Here is a 20577-nt window from a genome sequence, read left to right on the forward strand (position 1 = left end):
GGTCTTTTGTAGGGGCTGGGGGACCACTCTTCTAGCTCCATCTGTGAGCCTCCAGTAGGGTGAGAATAGGCATAAAGCCCGCGGGTCCCACAGCAGCCACTAGAGGGCGTCTCTGGAGGCGACCTCAGAGACTTGGGCATCAAGGCCTCTGCAGAGTAGCTGAGAAACCCTGGGGGCTGCGTGAGCACCACTCTGACTCCTGGATGTGCAGGGGTTGGGGACATGTTCAGAACACAGGCCCCTGCACTAATGTCCCTGACAATTCAGACCAGTTTCTATCCCAGCTTCCCCATCCATCCCTCACTCACCAAGGAAAGGGAGGGATCTTTATGTTAGTTTGTACCAAAGGGAGGGGAGACAAATCCCTGCTCCAAGAAGCAGCTTTACAACCTGGGCCCCATGGAGAGCTGAGAATGCTGCAGGACCCTTGTGAGAATTATCAAGAGTTTCAGGTAATTCTGAGTCCTGCAGGTTCTCGGGTCCTGTGCCTGGGAAGCCAGTCCCTGCCATGTTGCAAACATTCACCAGGTCTGAGCACCGGACCTCACTTTGGAAGCCTCTGGGAGCCCCTCTGGAGGGGCTGAGTCGAGACCCCTGCACCAGGTCCAGCAGTGCCAGACACTAGGATGTCTCCACTTAAGTGCGGCAGAACCTGTACCACGTGTGGGTCACAAATGGTGGCAAAGGCACACTGGCTGCCACCAGACTACAGGCTATGTATGTGTCGTGGTTTGTTGTTGAGCAGCCCCTTCAAGGATGGAACCTGCACTTCCTCATCCTGTCTCCTCCTGCACGGGACACTGGCCCAGTGGGGATGAGGACTCCCAATAGCCCTGCAAGGCAGGGGCAGAGGCCAGTCACCCTTCGGGGCTGTGATAGTACAGGAGGTGAGTACACAGATGGCCAGCCTGGCTTGAAGGCCACCACACTGCCAGCCTTCCCTGAATCATCCTGGGAGCTGGAAGTGTCAGGGACAGGTGCCCTCAGCCATCTCAGCCACTGGTGCAGGCAGGGTTTTGGGTCTGCTGCCTAGGGTGGGGTCACTGTCCTTCCAGCCTTTGTTTTCTGTCCAGGTACCTGTATCCCCTGGCACTGGGACCTGAACTCAGGGCCTTTGCATTAAGTTCTGTCCTCAGCCTTTTTACGTTTTTTTGAGATAGGGTCTCACTAAGTCACCCAGGCTGGGCTGGAACTTGCAGTTCTATAGCTTCAGCCTCTGAGAGTTCTGGGATAACAGGTGTGCGTCACCATTCCTGGCTTCACCTCTGCTTAACACTACACATAGCCATGCAGGGATAAAGTAGTATCTGCTGTCCCCTTTTCCATAGGATCACTGGGATGTGAGTGATATGGCTAAGAGGGTTCACAAGGGCAGAGTGGCAGGTGGGGCTCAGGACCCAGCCATGTGGAAGGGCCCTCTGTCAGTGATGACCGGAAGACAGGCATGGCCACCTGTCAGGTGTGTGCTCCCCACATCACACTACTTGTGACGCTCAATTCTGCATAGGCCACAGAGGTAAGCACAGGCCCGTCTCTGCCCCATCAATCCTGATGACAAGACAAGGTGTCCTGACAGGTTCGGCCAGCTCGTGAGCCCAGTGGCTTCTTTTCTTCATACTTGCCAGATGAACCTGGGCAGGAACACATCCTTCCCTCACCTGGGGACAGATCTGCAGCAGAGGCCCTAGGCCCCACTCCTGGAAGCCCTTCCGAAGTCCTCGTGTCCACACAGCCCCAGGCCCTGCTGGACACTATCCAGTCACCCATGCACGGAGATCCTGGGAGGTGGAGAGGGGACATGAGGGGATGTGAGGTGATGTGGGGACACAAAGGGTGCTGCCTTGTCAGGCAGGCGGCAACATACCAGGGACGTCTGGTGCCTCCTTGGTGGCCCTTGGACACCCTTCAGGCCCTGAAGCTCAGGAGGACTGGCAGATGCTGGTTCTCGATGCCACTTTTATTAAACATAACTGCTCAGGGAGCACCTTCTAAGTCTCTGGACTCCACAGCGTCACAGCTTTGTCCTTTCAATGTATTCACAGTTGCTGCACCCAGATGGCTTGACCTTGGTGCAGGTACAATGTCTGTGTCCTGAGTACACACCGTCTGTGTCCTGAGTACACCACCTTCTCTGGCATTGGGGACAGATGGCAGTGGTGGCAGGTGACACTACTGCACATGGTGACAGAGCAGGAGGCCAGACTCACCCTCACCTTATGATGCCCTAACACAGTGGCTGAGGGCGCTGACAGTGGTGTGTGTGTGTGTGTCTTGGACTCAGACAAGGGGCCCAACAGCCGTCCTATGCTCGGTGCCTCCGGCACATAGCGCCTCCCTGGAAAGATGGGCATTGTTGCCACTAGGACCAGCTGATGCGGAACTGCTCTCCCACGGACAGTGCGACGGGGATGGCCAAGGTCTGGATGAAAAAGAAGGACACCTGAGCCTTGGACAGCTGCTCCTCAGTGAGACATACAGTCCACCAGCTATCTGTGCACGGCTGCTAGCCGCTGGCCGCTGGCCACTGCTCCCTCTCACACGTTAGCACTCTATGGCTCAGGAGCCCAGGTGCCATATAAGCAGCTCACAGCCCCATGCTCACGCCGCTGCCACCCAGACGTGGACATGGGGAGACTGAGGTCCTATACCTCCCCCCAGGACGCTGAGGTCCTGTACCCATGAAGTGAGCTTGGTGGCAATGGGTCACCAGTATCCCAAGCACCTCCCTGCACCCACCCTGGGGATAAGAGCCCAGGCTCTGTTTTGCCCTCTTGCCTTGGTGTCAGGGCTATAGGTGAAGTTGGAGACAGGGATGTCATTGGAGAGGACCTGCCGGGGGGCTGTGGCCACTCCCAGGACAGTCACTTTCTTCAGCTGCAGGTCGGCCCCCTCCCCGGTCAGGCGCTCCACCTGGTTCACAATGGTGTTCTGGCCGGCACAGAGACAGAGAGAATACACAAGTGACAGCAGACAGGCAGGGGCAGGGAACACGCCCCAGAGCAAGGACTCGCCACAGCATTGTGGGGGGCCCCCTCTGTGTGGATGCAAAGAGACAGGGCACTTGACACTGTGCCAACCCCAGGATACCTGGCACAATGCCCTGCCTGGCGACAGCAGCTGTCTGTGATCCAGGCCTGGCATCCCTCACCAGAGCAGGGCGGGCCTCCCCTCAACAGCTCCCTCCCTACCCCCAGTAGGCCTAGGACTCACATTTCTGGCCAGGAAGATGACCTGTGTGTAGGCCCCGCGTTCTAGCACCCCGAGGCTGTCCCCATCGTCCCAGAACAGCTCCCCACATGCCTCGCTGCTCGTGCTCAGGGCCACAGCCAGGGCCATGGGCTGCTTGCGGGACTCTGTGGTTGTGAGGCCAGGGGCCTAGGTAGAAGGTAGACACATGTCACGGCCCTGACACTGGTGGTGGCCTCCAGGATGGGCTACAAGGAGACAGATGTGTAGGATGGCCTGAAGTGACACCCTGGCCAAGGCCAGAGGATCTGAGTCTGTCCCCACTTCCAGCATCACCCATCCCTCCAGGAGCTAGGCCCCTGACACACAGACCTCCTAAGGGACTGTGGGGTGTGCCTTTTCCTCCCCTCACCGGCTCCTTGTCTCCTTCTGGAGAGGCACCCTCCCCCCTAGGACCTCCTCTTGAGTTCCCCGAGCCCCACCGTGCTGTCCACACCTCCATCTCACTGTCCAGCCCAGGTACCTGCATAGGCACAATGTACCCAGCCCGCAAGTGGACATTGATGGTATCCAGGGGGGCTGGAAGCATCACCCATTGCCCCTCACTGTGGATGGCAGGGCTGGGGGATGCTGGGGGCGGAAGCAGGAGGCTGCCCAGGGCCTCTACTGGTACCTGGAGGGAGGTGTTATGTCAGAAGGGGCCCAGGGAGCACCGAAGCCCCCATCCTGTCCCCGGGAGCCGTGTCTTCCCATGTCCCCAGAAGAAGTGTGGAGGCTTGGGAGAGACAGGCTGGGTGCGACCACAGGAAATTTGGTGGGATGGAGCCTGAGAAGTCTGGACCTAGGGTCCAGGGAAGTCAGAGGACATTCAGCTTAGCTCAACCTCAGCAATAGCTGTAGGACCCTGGGGAGTTGCCCATACTGCTTGTTTCCTCTTGGAAAAAGTGGTTACTGTAAGGAACTAAGGGACTGATGGGGACGGGGAGTAGCCAGGATTCATACACAGGTGCACCTCTCTCCAGGGAGTCCCCAAGCCAGGTGAGGAGGGCAGCACTGCTTTGGATCACCCCCTTTCAGGTTTTAGGGTCACCTGGACTCACCACCTGCAGGTCATACCACGTGCCCGAGGGGAAGTAGCCAGTGACTTCACTCTTCCCAGGCTCAAGCACGGGCGTGATGAGCAGAGCCTCCCCCCACAAGAGCTGACGGTCCACCGTCCAGGTGCTCGGGTCCTCGGGGAACCTTCAAAGAGGGGGAGCGGGGCATGTAGGCTGGGGCTGAGACAGAGATGGCCCCTCTGTGGCCAGGTGCTGGCCTGCAGGGCAGGTCAAAAAGTGAAGCTAGAATTCCCATCTCTGCAGACCCCAGGAACAGGAGGACTCAGGTTACATGTGGCAGGGCGGGCTTCTGCTGACCAGGTCCACACAAGAGCCTAAAATAACCTTCTCCGTCAGCCTACACTCAGGGCAGCCTATGTCCAGGACGGGAATGAGGCTCGTCTGTGCCAAAGCCATCTCAGAAGCGCCTCTCTCCTTATCTGCACTGTGCTCAATTCTTTTTGATTACCTTAGTAGAGAAGCATTTGTCCTACTATCTGGAAAAGCACAAAAACCTATCAACAACCAAAACTCCCCACTATCCCACAACCAAAGGCTACTCTAATTCGCACTTGGCACATTTCCCATCCATCTTTCAATTACTTCGTCTAACTGAGATCATGCTGATGCAACTCTATACGCGTCCTGTCTGCTGCTCCTGGAAATCCAGCTGGCTCCCAGTGCTGGGCATGCACACTGCGCTGGGGATACTGGTGTCCACATGATGTCTTGAGGCCAGATTTCTATTTGCAAAATTAAGGCATCAATGTAGGAGGATCAGAAACATCCCTGACAGGCACAGATGTGACACTTTTTATCCCTGTGCATTTGAAAACCATCCATACCACTGCACTCTCACTTTTGTGGAGGCATTACAATTTCTCAAGCTAAGTAAACAGTGTCTTTCTGTTTGAAAACACATTTCTCAGAATGTCAGTGACAGTGGTGGAATCAGGGGTGCTCACAGTCCCCTCCGTAAAAGCAACAAGAACATGGGCAAAATGGGCAGCATCAGAATCTGTGGCACTCTGGGGACAATGAAAGGCTTGCAGCAGCCCAGCAAGGGTTTCTGCATGAATCTTGCTAAGAGCAGCCTGGCTAGGTGTGGAAGGTGCCTGGCACAGGCACGTAAGGAGATCCCTACCCAGGGGTTAGCCATCCATCACACCAACCCTGTAAAGCTCCTGTGGCCACAAAGAACACAGGCTCAAGGAGATCAACTCAGGAAAGTCACTAAATAGTCCCAAGCAAGAGCAACATGGAATCCAGGGCTGGGGCAGGTGGAGAATCCAATGATTAGAGCTGACACCATTAAAGTATCCACTTTGGTTTTTTTTTGTCTTTTTGAGACAGGGTCTCCCTATGCAGTTCAGGCTGGCCTTGAGCTCACTTTGTAGCCAGGCTGACCTCGAAGTTGCAGTGATCCTCCTGCCTCAGCCCACCGAGGGCTGGGATTACAGGTATGTGCTACCACGCCCGGCTTTGAAGTGTGCACTTTGAAACCAAAAATTATGAGACATGCAAAGCAACATGGAAGTGCGGCCCATCCACAGGGGAACATAAGCAGGTAACAAAAACCAGAAGCCATTCCTGAGGGGCCCAGGTGTTGCTCTTGCCAGACTAAGTGAACCTTTTCTTTCTCTAGTAGTGGGGATTGAACCCAGGGGTACTCTGAGCTATCTCCTCTGTCCTTTTTATATTTTATTTAATTAAATGACTGATTAGCATATTTTTTATAGTTCTGGGGAGTGAACCCAGAGCCTTTGTATTGATCTACATTCCTAACCCTTTTATTTTTTATTTTGAGATAGGGTCTTTCTGAGCCACTAAATTGCCCAGGCTGTGTTCAGACTTGCAATCCTCCAACCTTAGCCTCCCGGAGTTGCGACTATCAGCATGTACCTGGCTTATATTCTGAGTCAAGATACAGCTAGGCTGCCTAGGCTGGTCTCAAACTTGGATCCTCCTGCCTCAGCTTCCTGAGTATCCAGGATTACAGGCATGTACTACCTACGGTAAGTCAGCTATTTTAAGTATATCTTTAAGTCAGCTATTTTAAGTATATCTAAGGTTCAGGGAAGTGTAAGGACATGACTCAGCAAATAAGAACTATCCACAAGGACACAAACTTTAAAAAGAATAGAGATTTTGAGAAGGGTATAGCTGAAAAAATTCCCTAAAGGGGCTCAAATACAACTTAGAGCAAACAGAAGAATCAGTGAGCTAGAAGATAGCTCTATCGAGACTACCCAGGCTGAGGAATAGAAAAAAAAAAATAAGGAAGAAAAAACCCCAGAGCTTTAGACATCAAGGGTGCCGATACACGTGTAATGAGAACCCCAGATGCAGGAGAGACAAAGGGAGAGAGATTTTAAGAAACACATGACCAAAAAAGTGGTTTCATTTGTTTGTGTGGTGCTGGGAATGGAACCTAGGGCTTCATGCACACAGGCCAAGTACTCTGCCAAGGAGCCACAGCCCAGCCCTGACAAGAAAATATTCACGTACACCTCAAGAAGCTCAGAAAACCCCAAGCAGGAGAGCTAGAAAGACATCTACACTAGGTACATTGTAATCTGATCTTCAAAGGCCAAAGACTGGAAACTCTGGAAAGAAGCAGGTGAGAGGCTACTCATCAGAAACTTCCAGGCCCAAGCCAGCGCAGAGATGCGCTCTAAGCACTGAAAGCAAGCGACTCCCAGCCGAGAGCTCGTGCTGAGCAGAACCATCCTCCGAAACTGGAGAGGTGATGAAACTCTCAGAGCAGCAGAAATGGGCAGCGTTCATCACCAGCAGGTCCCCCTGCAATAACCTGGGGGCCCTTCCGGTGTCGGGTGGTAATCCAGACCCACAGGGAGAAACGAGCAGCAGCTGTGCAGCCAACTCCAGACACAAGTACACGAGACAGCACCACAGTGCTCTCTGTATCCCTTTCTGCTGCTCCTGTTTGGCTTAAAATGCAGCTGCCCCAGGCCATCACTGTACCTGTGTGGCACATGGTATAAAAAGATGGGATTTGTGTGATGCTGATGGCACAAGGGAGCGGGAGGGAACTAACTATGTAGAAGAAAGCTTTCTGTTTTGTTTTGTTTGTGGTACTGGTAATCAAAGGCAGGGGTGCTCTACCACTGAGCACATCTCTATCCTTTTTTTCATTTTTTACTTTTCAGACATGACCTTGCTAAACTGACCAGAAGCGACTTCCACTTGTGATTACCCTCCTTCAGCTCTCCTCAGAGCTGGGATTACAAGCATTCTCCACCAACCCTGGCTATAAAATAGCTTTTTTATACTATTGCAATTAAGTTGCTATTAGTTACAGCTAGACTGCCACAAATTAAGGTGTGAAGCACTTAAAACTTACGAAATGAAACGCTTTTCTTGAAGGAAGTGTGTACTGCCATTCATGTCCCCTGCCTGCCTGTTTCTTTGAATGTGTGTGTGTGTGCTGTGTGCTGTGTGTTGCTGGGGATTGAACCTAGAGCCTCAAACATGCCAATCAAGTTCTCCACCGAGCCCCAGCGCTAGCCCCTCTAACTGGCCCTTAATGGTGGCCTTCCCTATCTGATATGCATCTGTTCTCTATTAGGAAGAGTGACTACTTCCCATTTTACTGATGGCCTCTAACCTGTTTGCCATTACATTCTATGTTTCGAACAGTCTGAATTTTTTCCTAGCCAGAGATTTACCCATCTCTGCTCATTTTCCCATTTCTGCTCAGTGGACTAGTCCTTCTTCTTTTTGGATTAACCCTTCTTCCTGCTGCTCCAGTGCTCAGAAAGCTGTCCGCTCCAGAGCATGGGTAAATGGTCACTTATAACCTGTGGTGTTTTCTACAGTTTGATTTTGACATCGAACCATTTAATTCTTCTGGAACTTGGTTCGAGGAGAAGGCACCATGACATTTGCAGAGAGCTAACAAACCTTCCTAAGGCTCTGTCCTTCACCCGACTGACCCAGGCCTGTGTCGTGTCACCTGCTGAGCTGCTCTTGCCACCCTCCCTAGCTCCACGGGATCCATCCTGACTGTCCTATCCCTTCCTTGCCACGGAGGGGGCCGGGTTGGTACTCCGGGTCTCAATCCCGCTGTCCACACCCTGAATGCCCCAGCCCTGAGCTGCGATCTAGTGAGGCTGGGGAACACTTTGGTCTCACTCAGCTGCAATCTGCTTGGGTCTCCGGAACACAGCCCGTAGCAGGGCGAGGTGCCCTGGTCAGCTCCCCACTCCTGGGTGCCTGTTAGGTATCACTTCCCCACCCAGGTCACTCACTCCAGGAAGAGCGGTCGGGCGACGGTCTGGCCCCTGACGTGGGCATGGTGGAACAGCGTGTAGAGGTAGGGCAGCAGCGCATAGCGCAGGGCAAAAGCCTTCCTCATGGCCTGCTGCGCGGGCTCGCTGAATCTGTACGGCTCTTGGGGCTGTGTGGCCAGAGGGACAAAGGGGGCATCTGAGGTTCTGGTCTTGTATGGTGGGCGCCTTGGTTGTGTGTGGGAGGACAGTGGGATGGGGCTTTCAGTGGCCAGGGTGAACTAGAGACAGAGCCACCAGAAGAGAGGTGTTGAAGGTGCGCCATCCACACAGGTGAGCTGTGTATTTGCACAGCGACAGGATTTGCCAGGGCAGGTCTCACGTGGGGGGCTCCCTTCTGCCCCAGGTTCCCCCGTCCCCTACCGACCGGCCTACCTGGCTGTGCAGGTCATTGTGGTTGCGCATGAAGGGGTAGAAGGCTCCCAGCTGGGTCCAACGCACACACAGCTCCTCTGAGGTGTTGCCCAGGAAGCCACAGATGTCTGCTCCGACCAGGGGCACCCCCAGCAGGTTAAACTGCAGGATTTCTGTGGGGACAGAGGTGACTGGCCTCAGGCTGCTGCAGCGGAGCCAGTTCAGGCCAAGGAGCCAGACAGACAGGGTGCAGAGCTGTGGCTCACTCTGAGGGGTGAGGACAGTGCTGGCCCCTGTCTTCTCCTCAGCCAGCAGCAATGTCCTGCCATGGGGGCTGCTTCCTGACAGCGGGGCAGGCAAAGCAAACCCGACCCCCATCTGTGAACTGCGTCCCCAAAAAGATCAAGTCCCAACCCCCAGTACACAGGAATGTGACCTTCCTCAGAAATAAGGTCTTTGCAGATGTAACTGAGTAACGAGGTCCTTCAGGTTGGCCCTGACCCAACGACTGACATCCTTAGAACAGGAAATCGCCATGTGAAGATAGACACACAGGGACACGGCAGGTAACGACAGAGGCTGAGCTTGGAGCCACGTGTCAAAGCCGCCACCAGAAGCAAGGCAGGACTCCAGGGGTAGCACAGGGAGCGAGCGTGACCTGCCCACACCTTATTTTGGACTTGTGGTCTCCACACTGCAGAGACAAGTTTTGTTGTTTTAGGCCCCAGCTTGTCCTTCATTATTGTGGCCACAGGAATCTAGAAGGGACAGGGAGTCGTCCTGGCTACAGAGGCGTGGACAGGTTCAAGGTCCTCTTGCCCAGAATATGCTCCCCCGTACTGCCACTGGGCTCAGTTTCCTGGGGTCCCCTTAGGAACAAGGACCTTGGACTGGGAGCCAGTGGCGGCAGTGCCCAGCCTGGGGCTCTGCGGAGCTTCTCTTCCTGGCTGCAACTGATCGCGAGAACTTTGCGCCCCTTCCTCAGTAGCACTCAGTGCAAGTGGGAGCCGAAATCGAAGACATGGAAAGGTGTCCTTGCCCGTCACATCTGCCCCAGTGTGAGAAGTTAACTAGCTGAGGCAGAGCAGCCAGCACCTTTTAGAAGGGGGCTCAGTTCTCCTGAGAGCTCAGCAAGGCGGAGTCCCATGGTCACTGGGTCTGCAAAGACCACCCACACAGGAGCAAGGTCTAGGACATTTCAGAGGCCACCAGGCTCTGGACATGGCTCTCCTAAGCTTCCCACGGTGGCCTGGGCACCCTGCATTCCCTAACTTGCTAAGAGTCTGGGCCGTTTCCAGGCTTACTAGGAGTCAACCACATTAAAGCTCTGGGAACAGAAATCAAATTTCTCTTTGTGGGATGGTACTGGGCCTGAGTTGTGCCTGAGCTGGGCAGGGCAAGGGCATCCTGTGGGCTGAGCTCAGACCCACTTTCAGCTGCAGCTCAGGACATGGTCATCAGAAGGGCAACTGGGAAAGAGAAGGGACCGGTGGCTTTTCAGGCAGTGGCCAGGGTGAACTAGAGACACAGCCACCAGAAAAGAGGTGCTGAAGGCACACCATCCACACAGGTGAGCTGTGAATTTGCACAGGTGTGTAGGGCTAGCAGGTCTCATGGCCCATAGGACTTGGCAGTGGGCCCCCAAGCCGCCACTGCAGCATTTGAGCCGTGCTGAGCCCAGAAGCCAGCATGGGAAGAGTCTCCTGCCAGCGGCTCTTACCTGCCACAGAGTAGGAAAGCTGCTCCCAGCTGCTCCACACGTCCCCTGTCCAGTGGCCGGCATACCGGCCGTGGCCAGCAAAGGTTGAGCGGGAGATCACAAAGGGGCGTGTTCCCCGAGCCTTCACCAGGGCCCTGGTAGGAGAGGGGTCACAGAGCCGAGTACAGTGGGGCTCACCTGGGAACCTCTCACTACCTGCTAGAGCAGAGCATCTGGCTGTAATCGCATAGCAGAGCCGAGAGAAGGAACTGACAGATGGAGGCTGGTGGGGGAGTCAGTCCTGCCCCAGCCATCCCAACTTCTACAGGCAAGCCAGCCCATCCCAGCCTCAGAGCAGTCACAGGGTTCTTGTTGGGCGCAGACCTCCCTATCTAGCCAGGGTGGACCAGGATGAAGAGGTGGAGAGCTTCAGCTCCAGGCTGGGCTGTGGGGCAGGAGCACGCAGGCCCCCAGTGGCCCTGAGTGGTCAGTGTCTCCCTTTCTCACCCGCACCCTGGGAGCCCAGCCCCTCCATCAGCCCTGAGCCTGGGCTGGGCTCCCACCAGGCCTTACCTGTTGGAGGCAATGGCTTCAGTCAGGCCGTACAGGTTGTGGAGGTTGTAGTGTGTGGACAGGAACTGGTGGCTGGAGGCACAGATGGTGGCTGCCTGCAGGGTCCCGCCTACCACCCCTGGGAGAGAGGCGGGCTGGTTTCCACGGACTTCCTCCGGGGGAAGGGTGCATGGCACCCTCCTGTCCCCCTTGTTCTGGGAGCCGCTGTGCATGTCACTACATATTCAGGCATGGCTCCCGGAGGTGCACCCTAAAGCCTCCCTGTCTCTCTTGTTGGGTGTGGAGCTTGTCCCTGCTCACAATGGTGGCCCTAGTGGCCCGGTACTCCCTCTGCTGTCTCCAGTGTTTGCAAAGACAGGATGAGGTGGGTACTGAACACTGGGCTTTGCAGACCTCCAACCTGCATCTCTCACGCCCAGTGTTCCCACACTAAGCCTGAAACCCCTCCTCTGAAGCACTGGCTCTATGTGACCATGCTTGTGTCCTAGATCACATCACCCCACCTGGGCCACATTTCTGCCTGGGTTCCCATCCCTCCTGTTCAGGTGACTGCTTCCTATTGCTTTTTACAAATGAGAGCTTCAAGTCTCAATCAAGAGAAGGCGAACCCCAGAAGTGGGCCATTAACCCCAGCTGGCCCCCTGGGGCTGGTAGGTTGGGGCTTACCAGGCAGATAAGGTGGGTTTTCCAGCTCGTTGTCTGGGCAACCATGCTCAGAGCCCCTCACGAAGTTTGATGGTTCATTCATGTCCTGCATGAGAGGCCCAGGGTGCAGAGGGTAGGGCCGGTGCCCACAGGCTGGGGGAATGCTGACGCAAGGGCCATACTTACAATCCACATGCCATCGAAGGGCACCTGGGCATGGAACTCAGACACCATGTCCTGCCACCAGTCAAGGGCCTCAGGGTTGGTGAAGTCAGGGAAGGCAGTGGGTCCAGGCCATACCTGGACAATGAGAGGCCAGAGGGGGAGACGTGGCCCCATCCAGAGTCAGCAGTGGGGCCCTGTGACGTCTCAGCCTCTGGCAGGGCAGAAGCCTCATAATTAGTCAATGGCCAAACTGGCAAACCAGAGCCTCAGGCCCTGGGGTCAATGAGCAGGTCTCTCCCCCTCACCCAGGAGATCCCCAGGCCACCCTGACACATCCAGCCAGGGCGTAGATAGACCAAGGAATTGGAGTGTGGGGAGAAGCACGGTGGAGACAGTCTCATGTGCCTGCTATCAAAGACCCACACAGGACGTGAGTGAGTTTCCCACATCTGTGGGGGTGGGGTATGTTGCCTGGCTCCTCCCTCAGCTGGAGTTCCCCTTTCTCTTAGCTTGGGTACACTCGACTATGCTGAGCTTCCGATGGGAGGGCTGGGGGACTCTTAGGAGGCCCCTAAGACCTCCGTATGCAGAGGTCATGCCTGCGCAGGGCCCAGATGCCCATGAAGCTTGAGGCTCCCTGATAGAAGAATTCCAGGGTGCACCTCATCAGCAACCTGTGCTGCCAGCAGCTGGGCCTTATCCCACCCACTCTATCCCCCTGGACATCACATCTCTGAAGTCCCACTGTCTCCTGAACAGCCACTCTGTTCCCATGGGTCAGACCCTCCAGGTCCTCACCCTACCTTTCCGATCAGGGGCTGCCCAGTCTCATTGGTGATGAAAACTCCCCGCCGCAGACCCTCATCATAGGGTCTGTAAGTGCCAGCAGGGCCTGAGCTGCTGATGGCAGGATCCTGGGGGTGACAGAAACCAGTCAGGAGGAAGAGAGATGTGGCCCAAATCCCTGGCACCAGTCTCTGGGAAAACGAGAACTGAGTGAAGAGCAGGATGGGGCCGTACACATCTACAGCATGCCCATGTGTGTATGCGCAGCATCTGCCTGCAGGTAGTGGCTGGGGTGAGTGTGCCTGGATACAAGCTTTACCTTTCCTCTAAGCTTTCTGGGGTTTCTACAGGAACTTCTTTAATAATGGTTCTTTTTTGTTGTTGTTGTTGTTTTTTAATTCAAAAGTGAGAAGGTCTTCCTTTAACCTCTCTGTTGAGTGGCCACTCATGACTACTGCCCTCAGATGGGGACTGATGACAGATATGGGTAAGGTCCACTCAGTCTAAACCTCTCAGCAAATAAATATGCTCTTCTGAAGGGGGTCTCCATGATGGTGGCTGTTTGGTCTTTTTGGTCCCCAATTCTTGCCTCCTCCAGGTAGAGCCAGGCATAAGATCTAGGCTAGACCAGCCCTGAATCATGTCCCTCCTGCTGTGGGGACAGGCCCGGGGAAGGTTGGCTTTTGTGCTGTGACATTCAGTCCTGCCCTTGGCCACCTTCTTCCCACACAGACAGTTGTCCTAAGGGATGAGCAAGACAGGACACATACCTGTTGTCCCCGTCCACCTCCCTCAGCCTTTCCCACTAGGTGTGACACCAGCTTATTGTACTCCCCCCTTTGGCTTTAAGGCAGTTCAAGTAACCCCAAAACCAGGAAATCCAGAGTATGAACCAGGTATCTCCAGGGACCTTTAAGATGGATGTCCCTGGACAGCAGAGACTAAGTCCACAACCTCCTTGATATTCCCTCAATATCAGCCATGAGCAAGGGCCACAGCACAGGCATCTGCCATCCCCAGATCCATACAGTGCCCTGAAGGGAAAAGGGGGGAAGGGAAGAGGAGGGGAGGGAAAAGGAAGGGAGGAGAAGAAGAAGGGAAGGGGAGGGGAAGGGAGGAAGGGAGGAAGGGCGGAAGGGCAGGGCAGGGCAGGGCAGGGCAGGGCACTCACCACGATCATCATGTACCGCCGGCCACCCTGGTGGAGCTCATGCACAGTAGCTGGGAAGTCTGCAAAGCCATCCTTGTTGAAAGTGAAGTCCCTCCGTGCATCCATGTAGTCCAGGTCATTCCACTGCACATCCTGTGATACAGCACAAGGCCCACTGCTGGCATCTGGGAGCTCTGCTGCCCTGCTCTGGGCTGCCCTGTTCCCCCTCACTTACCAGGGGGAAGTGGGCCCTGGTCATGTTCTCCACCACCTGGCGGAGGATGGCAGTGGAGGAGTAGCCCCAGCGGCAGAGGTGGAAGCCCAGGCCCCAATATGGCGGCATGAAGGGGTGCCCTGCAGGCCAACAGCACTGTGAGCGGAGGGAGGAGGGGCAGGGGCAGGGGCAGGGCAGACAAGGGAAGCAGGGCCTACCCACAACATCCAGGTACTGCTGCACCACACTCTTGGGCTCTGGTCCCAGGAAGACATACACATCCAGGATCCCACCTGTTGACCTCCAGCTGAGGGCTGGGCTGGGCTGCAGGACCACATCTGGGGGAAACAGCCTAAGTTCAGTGATAAATACCCCAGCTGTGAGCCTTGGCTCCCCTCAGATGGCCAGACTCCAACTGGAGTGTGGCTTTCCACAGGGAGCCTGGGAGCAGCCTGGCAGGGTGGGGGCTAAGGGACAGCTGTGCTGAACCCATGTCAGCAAGGCTAGAAAGGCAATGAGCACTGGATGTGGGGACGTGCCCAGGAGCCCCCCATGGGCACTGAAAGCCTCAGATACTCGACTCCTTTGCCAGATGAGAGGCCTCGGCAGGACCTCTAGCTCCGGGGCAGGCCAAGGGCAGAGGGGGTGCTGAAGGCCCCGCCTGGAGACTCACCCATGGCATTGCTGTTTAGCAGGAAGACGCCGTGGGCTGAGCCACCATCCTCCAGAGCCAGATAGAAAGGGTGTGATCCATAGAGGTTGGCACTGGGCTGGGATGGGTAGAGGCAGCACTTTAGCCCTAGGACCCCAGATCCCATGTTCCCACCCAGTCACCCCTCCTTACCGAGGGGGCCAAGTCCCGGTTCCAGAGGGTGACCCTGGTCCATTCAGTTCTGAGCATCAGGGGGCTGAGGTGCTCGGCAAGGCCGGTGATGTACTGAGAGGGCAGGGAGGTGGACAGTTGCAGAAACTGGTCGGCGAAGAACAGGGGAGCCACGGTGGTGTTCAGCCTGCGGGGAGACCAGGCTCCCTCATACTTGCACCCAAGACAGACCCTCCAACACGCAGGCCGAGGCAGCCTGAGGCAGCCTGACCAACTCTAGATGGGCCAACCCCAGGACAGGCAGCTACTTGAGGCCCAATAGCCATCAGCAACTGAAAACCAGAGGAAGGGCCACGAAGGGCATGTTTGGAGAGGCCGTGCCCATGCAATCCAAGATGGCAACAGACAGCAGCAATAAACACCCACAAGATCATATTAGGGGACATGGGCCCGAGAGGGACACAAGGCACAAAGAGTGGCCAATAGCAGGACTATGGAGACCTGGCGCTATCACATGCCAGTGAGTCCCCTCGCCTCTGTGCCTGTTTCTCAACAGCACCACTGACTCCTGAGTTGTTAGGGGGCTTAAAAGTGTTAATAATTAGTTCTGATATGTGGTAAGTGACAAGTATTTGGTAAATCGATAAAAATAAAGCTGAGCAAAGGCATGCCACCTGGAGCGCTGACCGGGTCTCTCCTCGGCACTTCTGGCACTTGGGTGGGTCACCCTTTGTGCTGGGCTGCCAGGGACACTGCAGGGTGCTGGGGAGCACCCCCAACTAAGTACCACAAACTGGGGAGCACCCCCAACTGAGTACCAGAAGCATCTGTGCTGTGGCAAAGAGACTGTCTGCAGATGGCCCAGGGAAATTGGCCCTCACTGCGGAGACCTGGGCTAGGCGCTAGGGAGGACCCTCTGGGGAGGGGACCTCTGAGCCCCATACGGGCACCATGCCAAGATCTGGAGACTGCTTTGGGTGGGCCTCTGTGGGCATGGGCTCAGGGTATCCCAGGAATAGCCAGGCAGCCCCGACAGGGAAGCGGCCATGCAGGGTCAGGGTCCACAGTAGACCACAGCTGGAGGACAGTGCTGTCCATCTCACGGAGAGGTTTGTCTCTCCAAGAGACTTTGGCCTGGGGGCTGCCCTGACACTGCCCACCCAGGGTGCAGCAGGAGGCCCAGGAGCAGCACTCACAGCACCCGGCCATCCAGTTTCCTGCGCACAACCACGCCGAAGGGGTCCTCAGAGAACTCCACGCTATACAGTGGGGATGGCGCATGGCTATGCACTTTCGGGGTCTCCAAGGGTACCTCATAGCGCTTGTTAGCCGGATCTTTGATCTAGAAGACAGTGGAGTTCAAGGCCGGTGGAGGGCTGCTGTTCCTCCCCAGCTACAGTCCCTTCATTCTCTGTAGGACCTGTGGCTCCAGGAAGAGTTCAGGTCCCAGCAAGGCCATGCACTGTGCTTGGTTCAACCTCTCTAACCCTCTGTTTCCTCATCTATGCAGCCAGAACGAAATCACAGGTTACCAGGTCAAATACAGAACATCCAGGAAACTTGAACTTTAGGTAAACTGCTAATGTTTTTTAAATCTAAGTATGGCCCAAATGTTGAATGAGACATCCTCACACTAAAACATAAAGTCATCTTCTGCAGGAAAGGGGTGCGACAGACACAGTGTGTATGGGGTAGGGGAGCAGCAGGAACAGAGCAGATGAAGTCCCTGCACTTGGCAGGCGGTCAGTGGCTGGTGTTCCACTGCTAGGACCTGTGCCAACTCCTACCTATGAGAGGCTGAGATGTCATCCTCTGGAGGATGTGTAAGCCCTGCGTTCTAGAGCACCTGTATTCTGTGAGCTGCACCCTGCGTTCTAGAGCACCTGTCACTGTTCCCAAGGGGCCACTCTACGCACACCCCAGCTCCCAGCACACATTAGGGCCATAGGCACACCCACAGGGGAGTCCACACATCCTCTCTACCCTGCTGGCACAGCCTGTCTCTGTGTGCCTGGACGTCTTCTGGGCCCCCCCCCCCGACCCCCGTCCTTCCCCAGCCACCGTGAAGTGGAGGCGGTTCTCTGTCTCCATGAACACGTCCAGCCGTAAAGTCAGGATGTCCTTAGGGAAGAAGGTGGGGGTAGCACGGGTCAGGGTGGCCGTGTAGCCCGTTTCCGAGGAGCTGAGGTTCTGCAGGCGGTAGCTCGGGTAGCTGGGTGGGAAGAAACACCAGGGCTGCCCCATCAGGGGACCCCCTGGGCCCTTCCTTGCAGGGACATAGCAGCAGCCACGGGCCTCACACTGCTCCTGGGTGACAGCCTTGTCCGGGGCACAGTCAAAGCGGCTGTTGGGAGGGATGTCACACTGTGCTGGTGCTGTTCCAGGCTGGCCAGGATGTTCCCAGGTGTGCTGGGGCTCGGGCCTGCCAGCTCCTGGCTGGTGAGCTTGGGCAGTCTCTTCCAGTCCTCGGGGAAAGTCTCGTAGCTCTTGGGGAACCACTGGGAAGTCACAAAGCAGGATATGCCCCAGGAGGACAACTGTGGCCAAGGAGATGAGGGCACAGACTCCCACCAGCAGCCTGGAACAGGGTGGCCACAGCACAGCCATGGTGGACGTCTGCCTGTCTGGGGCAGTGCAGGCAGTTCCTGGAGGCCTGCGGAGAAAGGGGACCAGCTGAGCAGGGTTGGCTGGAGGCCTCAGGTGGATTCCACAGAAGTGCCTGGACCAATGGCCAGCAGCACCCATGGGACAAAGAGGCCAAGGGACCTCCCCCCAAGGCAATGGCAAGGAAAGCTAAAGGGCAAGGCTGAAGGAGCAGACAAACGGTGCTGCAGAGAAGGGGTGCTACCGACATGGAGCGCTACAGAGAATGTACACTGCAGACAAGGCGCTGCACTCATGAGGTGTTAGAGAGGACACACACTGCAGAGATGGGGCGCTGCAGAGATGAGGCCGACAGAGGAGGGAGAAAAGGCAAAGGGAAAAGACACGTCCCAAAGAGGGGACTGTGGAACAGCACCCACTAAGTCTTCTACAAAGTCACAAATGACATGCACTTAAAAAGTATGGAAGAGAGGGAGTTGTAGCTCAGTGGCAGAGTGAATGCTCAGCATGCACAAGGTCCTGGGTTTGATCTCCAGCACCACTGAAAATAATCAAAATCAAGTACAGGAAGACCAGGGCATGGTGGCACATGCCTATAATCCCAGCACTTGGGAGGTTGAAGCAGGGAATCACCAGAAGTTCAAGGCCAGCCTCCGCTACTTAATGAGACGCTGTCTCAAAAAAGAAAAAAAAATGTAAAAGAAGAGCCCAGTATGACAGGTGACAAGTGAAGTGAGCAAGCTCCAACAATATGTGATATGAGCCCCACTTCTCCAGGAAGGTGTGGCCGGCCATTAAATCTCAGCCAAAAGATGTCAGTGAAACGGTGTCCTTGGAGGGCCACCGCCTCTTTGGTTCCTTTCCTGGTGTGGGGCACAGGGATACCCAGTGAGAAATCTTGGGCACTGTTGAGGGTCACACACTAGGAATGGCCACACAGGCCTGACCCCTCATGGCTTTGCAGCAGAGAGCCCCATGGCCCTCCCTGTGGCCCACAGGGATAGGCATGCTCAGGGACACACGGCATCTGGAGCTACATGGGAATAGGGACAATGAAGACATAAAGCTTAGCGTCTGGGGATGAGATGAACAAGAGACTGTTCCTGCTCTTTGGCTTATAACTATTGTCCAAGCACTGTACGAGGAATGTGGCCTCAGCCCAGCCCCTCCAAAGAGCAGCAGGCACCAACATGGGATAAATATTCGAGGATTTTCTATAGGAATCTTTTAGCTCATTGAAAGAAAGGGGGGTGGGACAGGAAGGCTGGGAGAGCCACCACACCCACGCCAGTGTGACCCCACGGGAAAGAGAAAGAAGAGCGCCGAGTCAAAGTGTTCTAGCAGTAAGGACATGGTGGGGGTGCAGTGGTCAAGGCACAGCTGGCCATGGAGTCGGGGTCTTCCAAGAACAGCCCAGGGTAAAAGCAGGGATGGATTTCAGAGTGCAGTGACTGGGTCCCTTGGCCAATGGAGCTCTGTGCGACCTTCTTACTGTCAGTAAACATGCACACACTGGGGAAAAGTCACACACCAGCAGGGCTGACACATTTTTTTTGGCGGGGGTGAGAGGTCTATTATGTAGGCACTGATTAATTGTTGGCCATTGGTGATGGACTCCCTATCCAGCCCTTTCTTGGACTAGGCAGGTGGGTGAGGTTGAAAATCTAAACAAGCCTTAGTCTTTCTGCCCCCTGGAGGCTCTCCAGGGGTCACTAACTACCTGAATAGCACTGGAAAGACATCACGCCGGAGTTTCTAAGGGTTTGGGAAGCTGTGCGCCAGGCAGCAAGCACAGAGACCAAATACTCTCACTTTGTTCTATGCTACAGAGCCCCAGCTTCTCTGGCCTTGTAGATACTCGTGGTACCTTGTGGTTATGATTTAGATTCGACGGAACTCGAGACTCCAGGTATAGTACAGGGGTCCACAGTCGGAGCCCCCCAACCCTGGCAGGGTCTGGACAGCTGCGTCCTTCGGGAGCGCAGAGGAGGCTCAGAGTACAGCCCCGCCGGAGCTGTGCGCTGCCCAGGGGGAAGGCAGTCCTAGAAATGGGGAGCCCTGTGGGAGGGTTCTCAGCTCTGCCCTCAGCTCCCCGTTCAGAGACAAATGAGGAAGGACTAAAACGGACAAATCCGCGTTCTGGGAAGAGGCTGGAGTCGCTGTCCTCCCCGGCGCTGGGCATGTTCAAGCGCCAGCTTTCTGACACCCGGGGCTGAAGTTTCTCAGCCTCCAGATGCCTCAGCTTCTCCCTTGAGACACGACAAAAACAGAACCTTCCTCGTTGAGTACCGTGGAGATGTGCAAGAATCCGGGTTTTGTGGCCCGTCCCGTTCCAGGGGTCACTGTCCCTGCTGCTCCGCTCAATCTCCCAATTAGGAAAACACTGAGAACTGCAAGCCACCAGCCCAGCCCGCCCAGAGGAGGACCGGGCCCTCCAGCCTGCTTCCAGGCGGCGCCCGCCACTCACCTGAGAGCGCGCGCCCGCCGACAGCGGCTCACCTGAGCGGCCCGCTCACCTGCGCGCCCGCCGCCCCGCAAACCCCCGCAAACCCCCGCAGAGTCCCGCGTAGTCACGCGGCCAGCCGGAGGGGCGGGCTCGCGGGGTCACGTGGCACAGCCCCCCGCGCAGGCGCCTGAGGGCAGGCCCGCCCTGTGTCGCGCTGCGCCCCCTAGTGGCGACGCGCGAGTAGCGGCCGGACATCGGCCTGGGCCGGGGTCGTGTGGCGCACGTCTTGCTGTGCCTGCTGATTTCTTCAGGGACGGAGACCGGAGACTACGCGCGTAGGCAAAGCCCGGCTCTCATTCTCGCGGGCAATGGAACTCGGCAAAGCTCGCCAAGCCGCGCCCTGCCCGCAGGAGCTGGTTCCGCAGACCCAGCCAGGGACGCGTGGGAAAGGCTGAGGCTGCAGTCGGTCCAGACCTGGAGGCACCTTACACTCACTGCATGATTTACACTCCCTTTTGGGGGACT

At 56.0% G+C, this 20577-nt stretch overlaps 1 protein-coding gene and 1 long non-coding RNA gene across 3 annotated transcripts; both read right to left on the reverse strand.

Annotated features, from left to right (window-relative positions):
• Positions 1–1936: 1936 nt before the first annotated feature.
• On the reverse strand, positions 1937–20209 carry Gaa (glucosidase, alpha; acid). Of its 2 annotated transcripts, XM_005407336.2 has the most exons (20): positions 20074–20209; positions 17064–17655; positions 16199–16344; positions 15024–15189; positions 14853–14949; positions 14398–14517; positions 14201–14319; positions 13987–14118; positions 12833–12943; positions 12051–12164; positions 11886–11970; positions 11220–11337; positions 10668–10801; positions 8969–9120; positions 8555–8703; positions 4287–4428; positions 3710–3859; positions 3211–3375; positions 2776–2928; positions 1937–2419 (listed from the first exon to the last, which is right to left on the reverse strand). In XM_005407336.2, the coding sequence occupies exons 2-20, from the start codon at positions 17607–17609 to the stop codon at positions 2360–2362; spliced, it is 2859 nt and encodes a 952-aa protein (XP_005407393.1). In that variant the 5' UTR covers positions 17610–17655; positions 20074–20209; the 3' UTR covers positions 1937–2359. The 2 variants fall into 2 exon arrangements, 1 of the variants encoding a protein (XP_005407393.1); XR_001231590.1 differs by lacking the exons at positions 1937–2419; positions 2776–2928; positions 3211–3375 and having other exon boundaries at positions 3768–3859; positions 4287–4501.
• LOC106146940 lies at positions 16569–17054 on the reverse strand. The gene is made up of 2 exons (XR_001231591.1): positions 16886–17054; positions 16569–16848 (listed from the first exon to the last, which is right to left on the reverse strand). It is a non-coding gene; the product is annotated as an uncharacterized LOC106146940 (long non-coding RNA).
• Positions 20210–20577: the final 368 nt, after the last annotated feature.

This window comes from Chinchilla lanigera, unplaced genomic scaffold (genome assembly GCF_000276665.1).
Source record: "Chinchilla lanigera isolate Chin_1 unplaced genomic scaffold, ChiLan1.0 scaffold00105, whole genome shotgun sequence".
Taxonomy (NCBI): Eukaryota; Metazoa; Chordata; class Mammalia; order Rodentia; family Chinchillidae; genus Chinchilla; species Chinchilla lanigera.

What these genes read in the sequence shown, in the direction of transcription:
- Gaa (XM_005407336.2), bottom strand. Translation starts at nt 17,609, where the DNA reads ATGGCTGTGCTGTGGCCACCCTGTTCCAGGCTGCTGGTGGGAGTCTGT. An exon ending in AGAACCGCCTCCACTTCACG is followed by an intron (nt 16,345 to 17,063) that starts GTGGCTGGGGAA and finishes ACTGTCTTCTAG; the next exon opens with ATCAAAGATCCGGCTAACAA. An exon ending in GAAGCCATTGCCTCCAACAG is followed by an intron (nt 10,802 to 11,219) that starts GTAAGGCCTGGT and finishes CTCTCCTACCAG; the next exon opens with GGCCCTGGTGAAGGCTCGGG.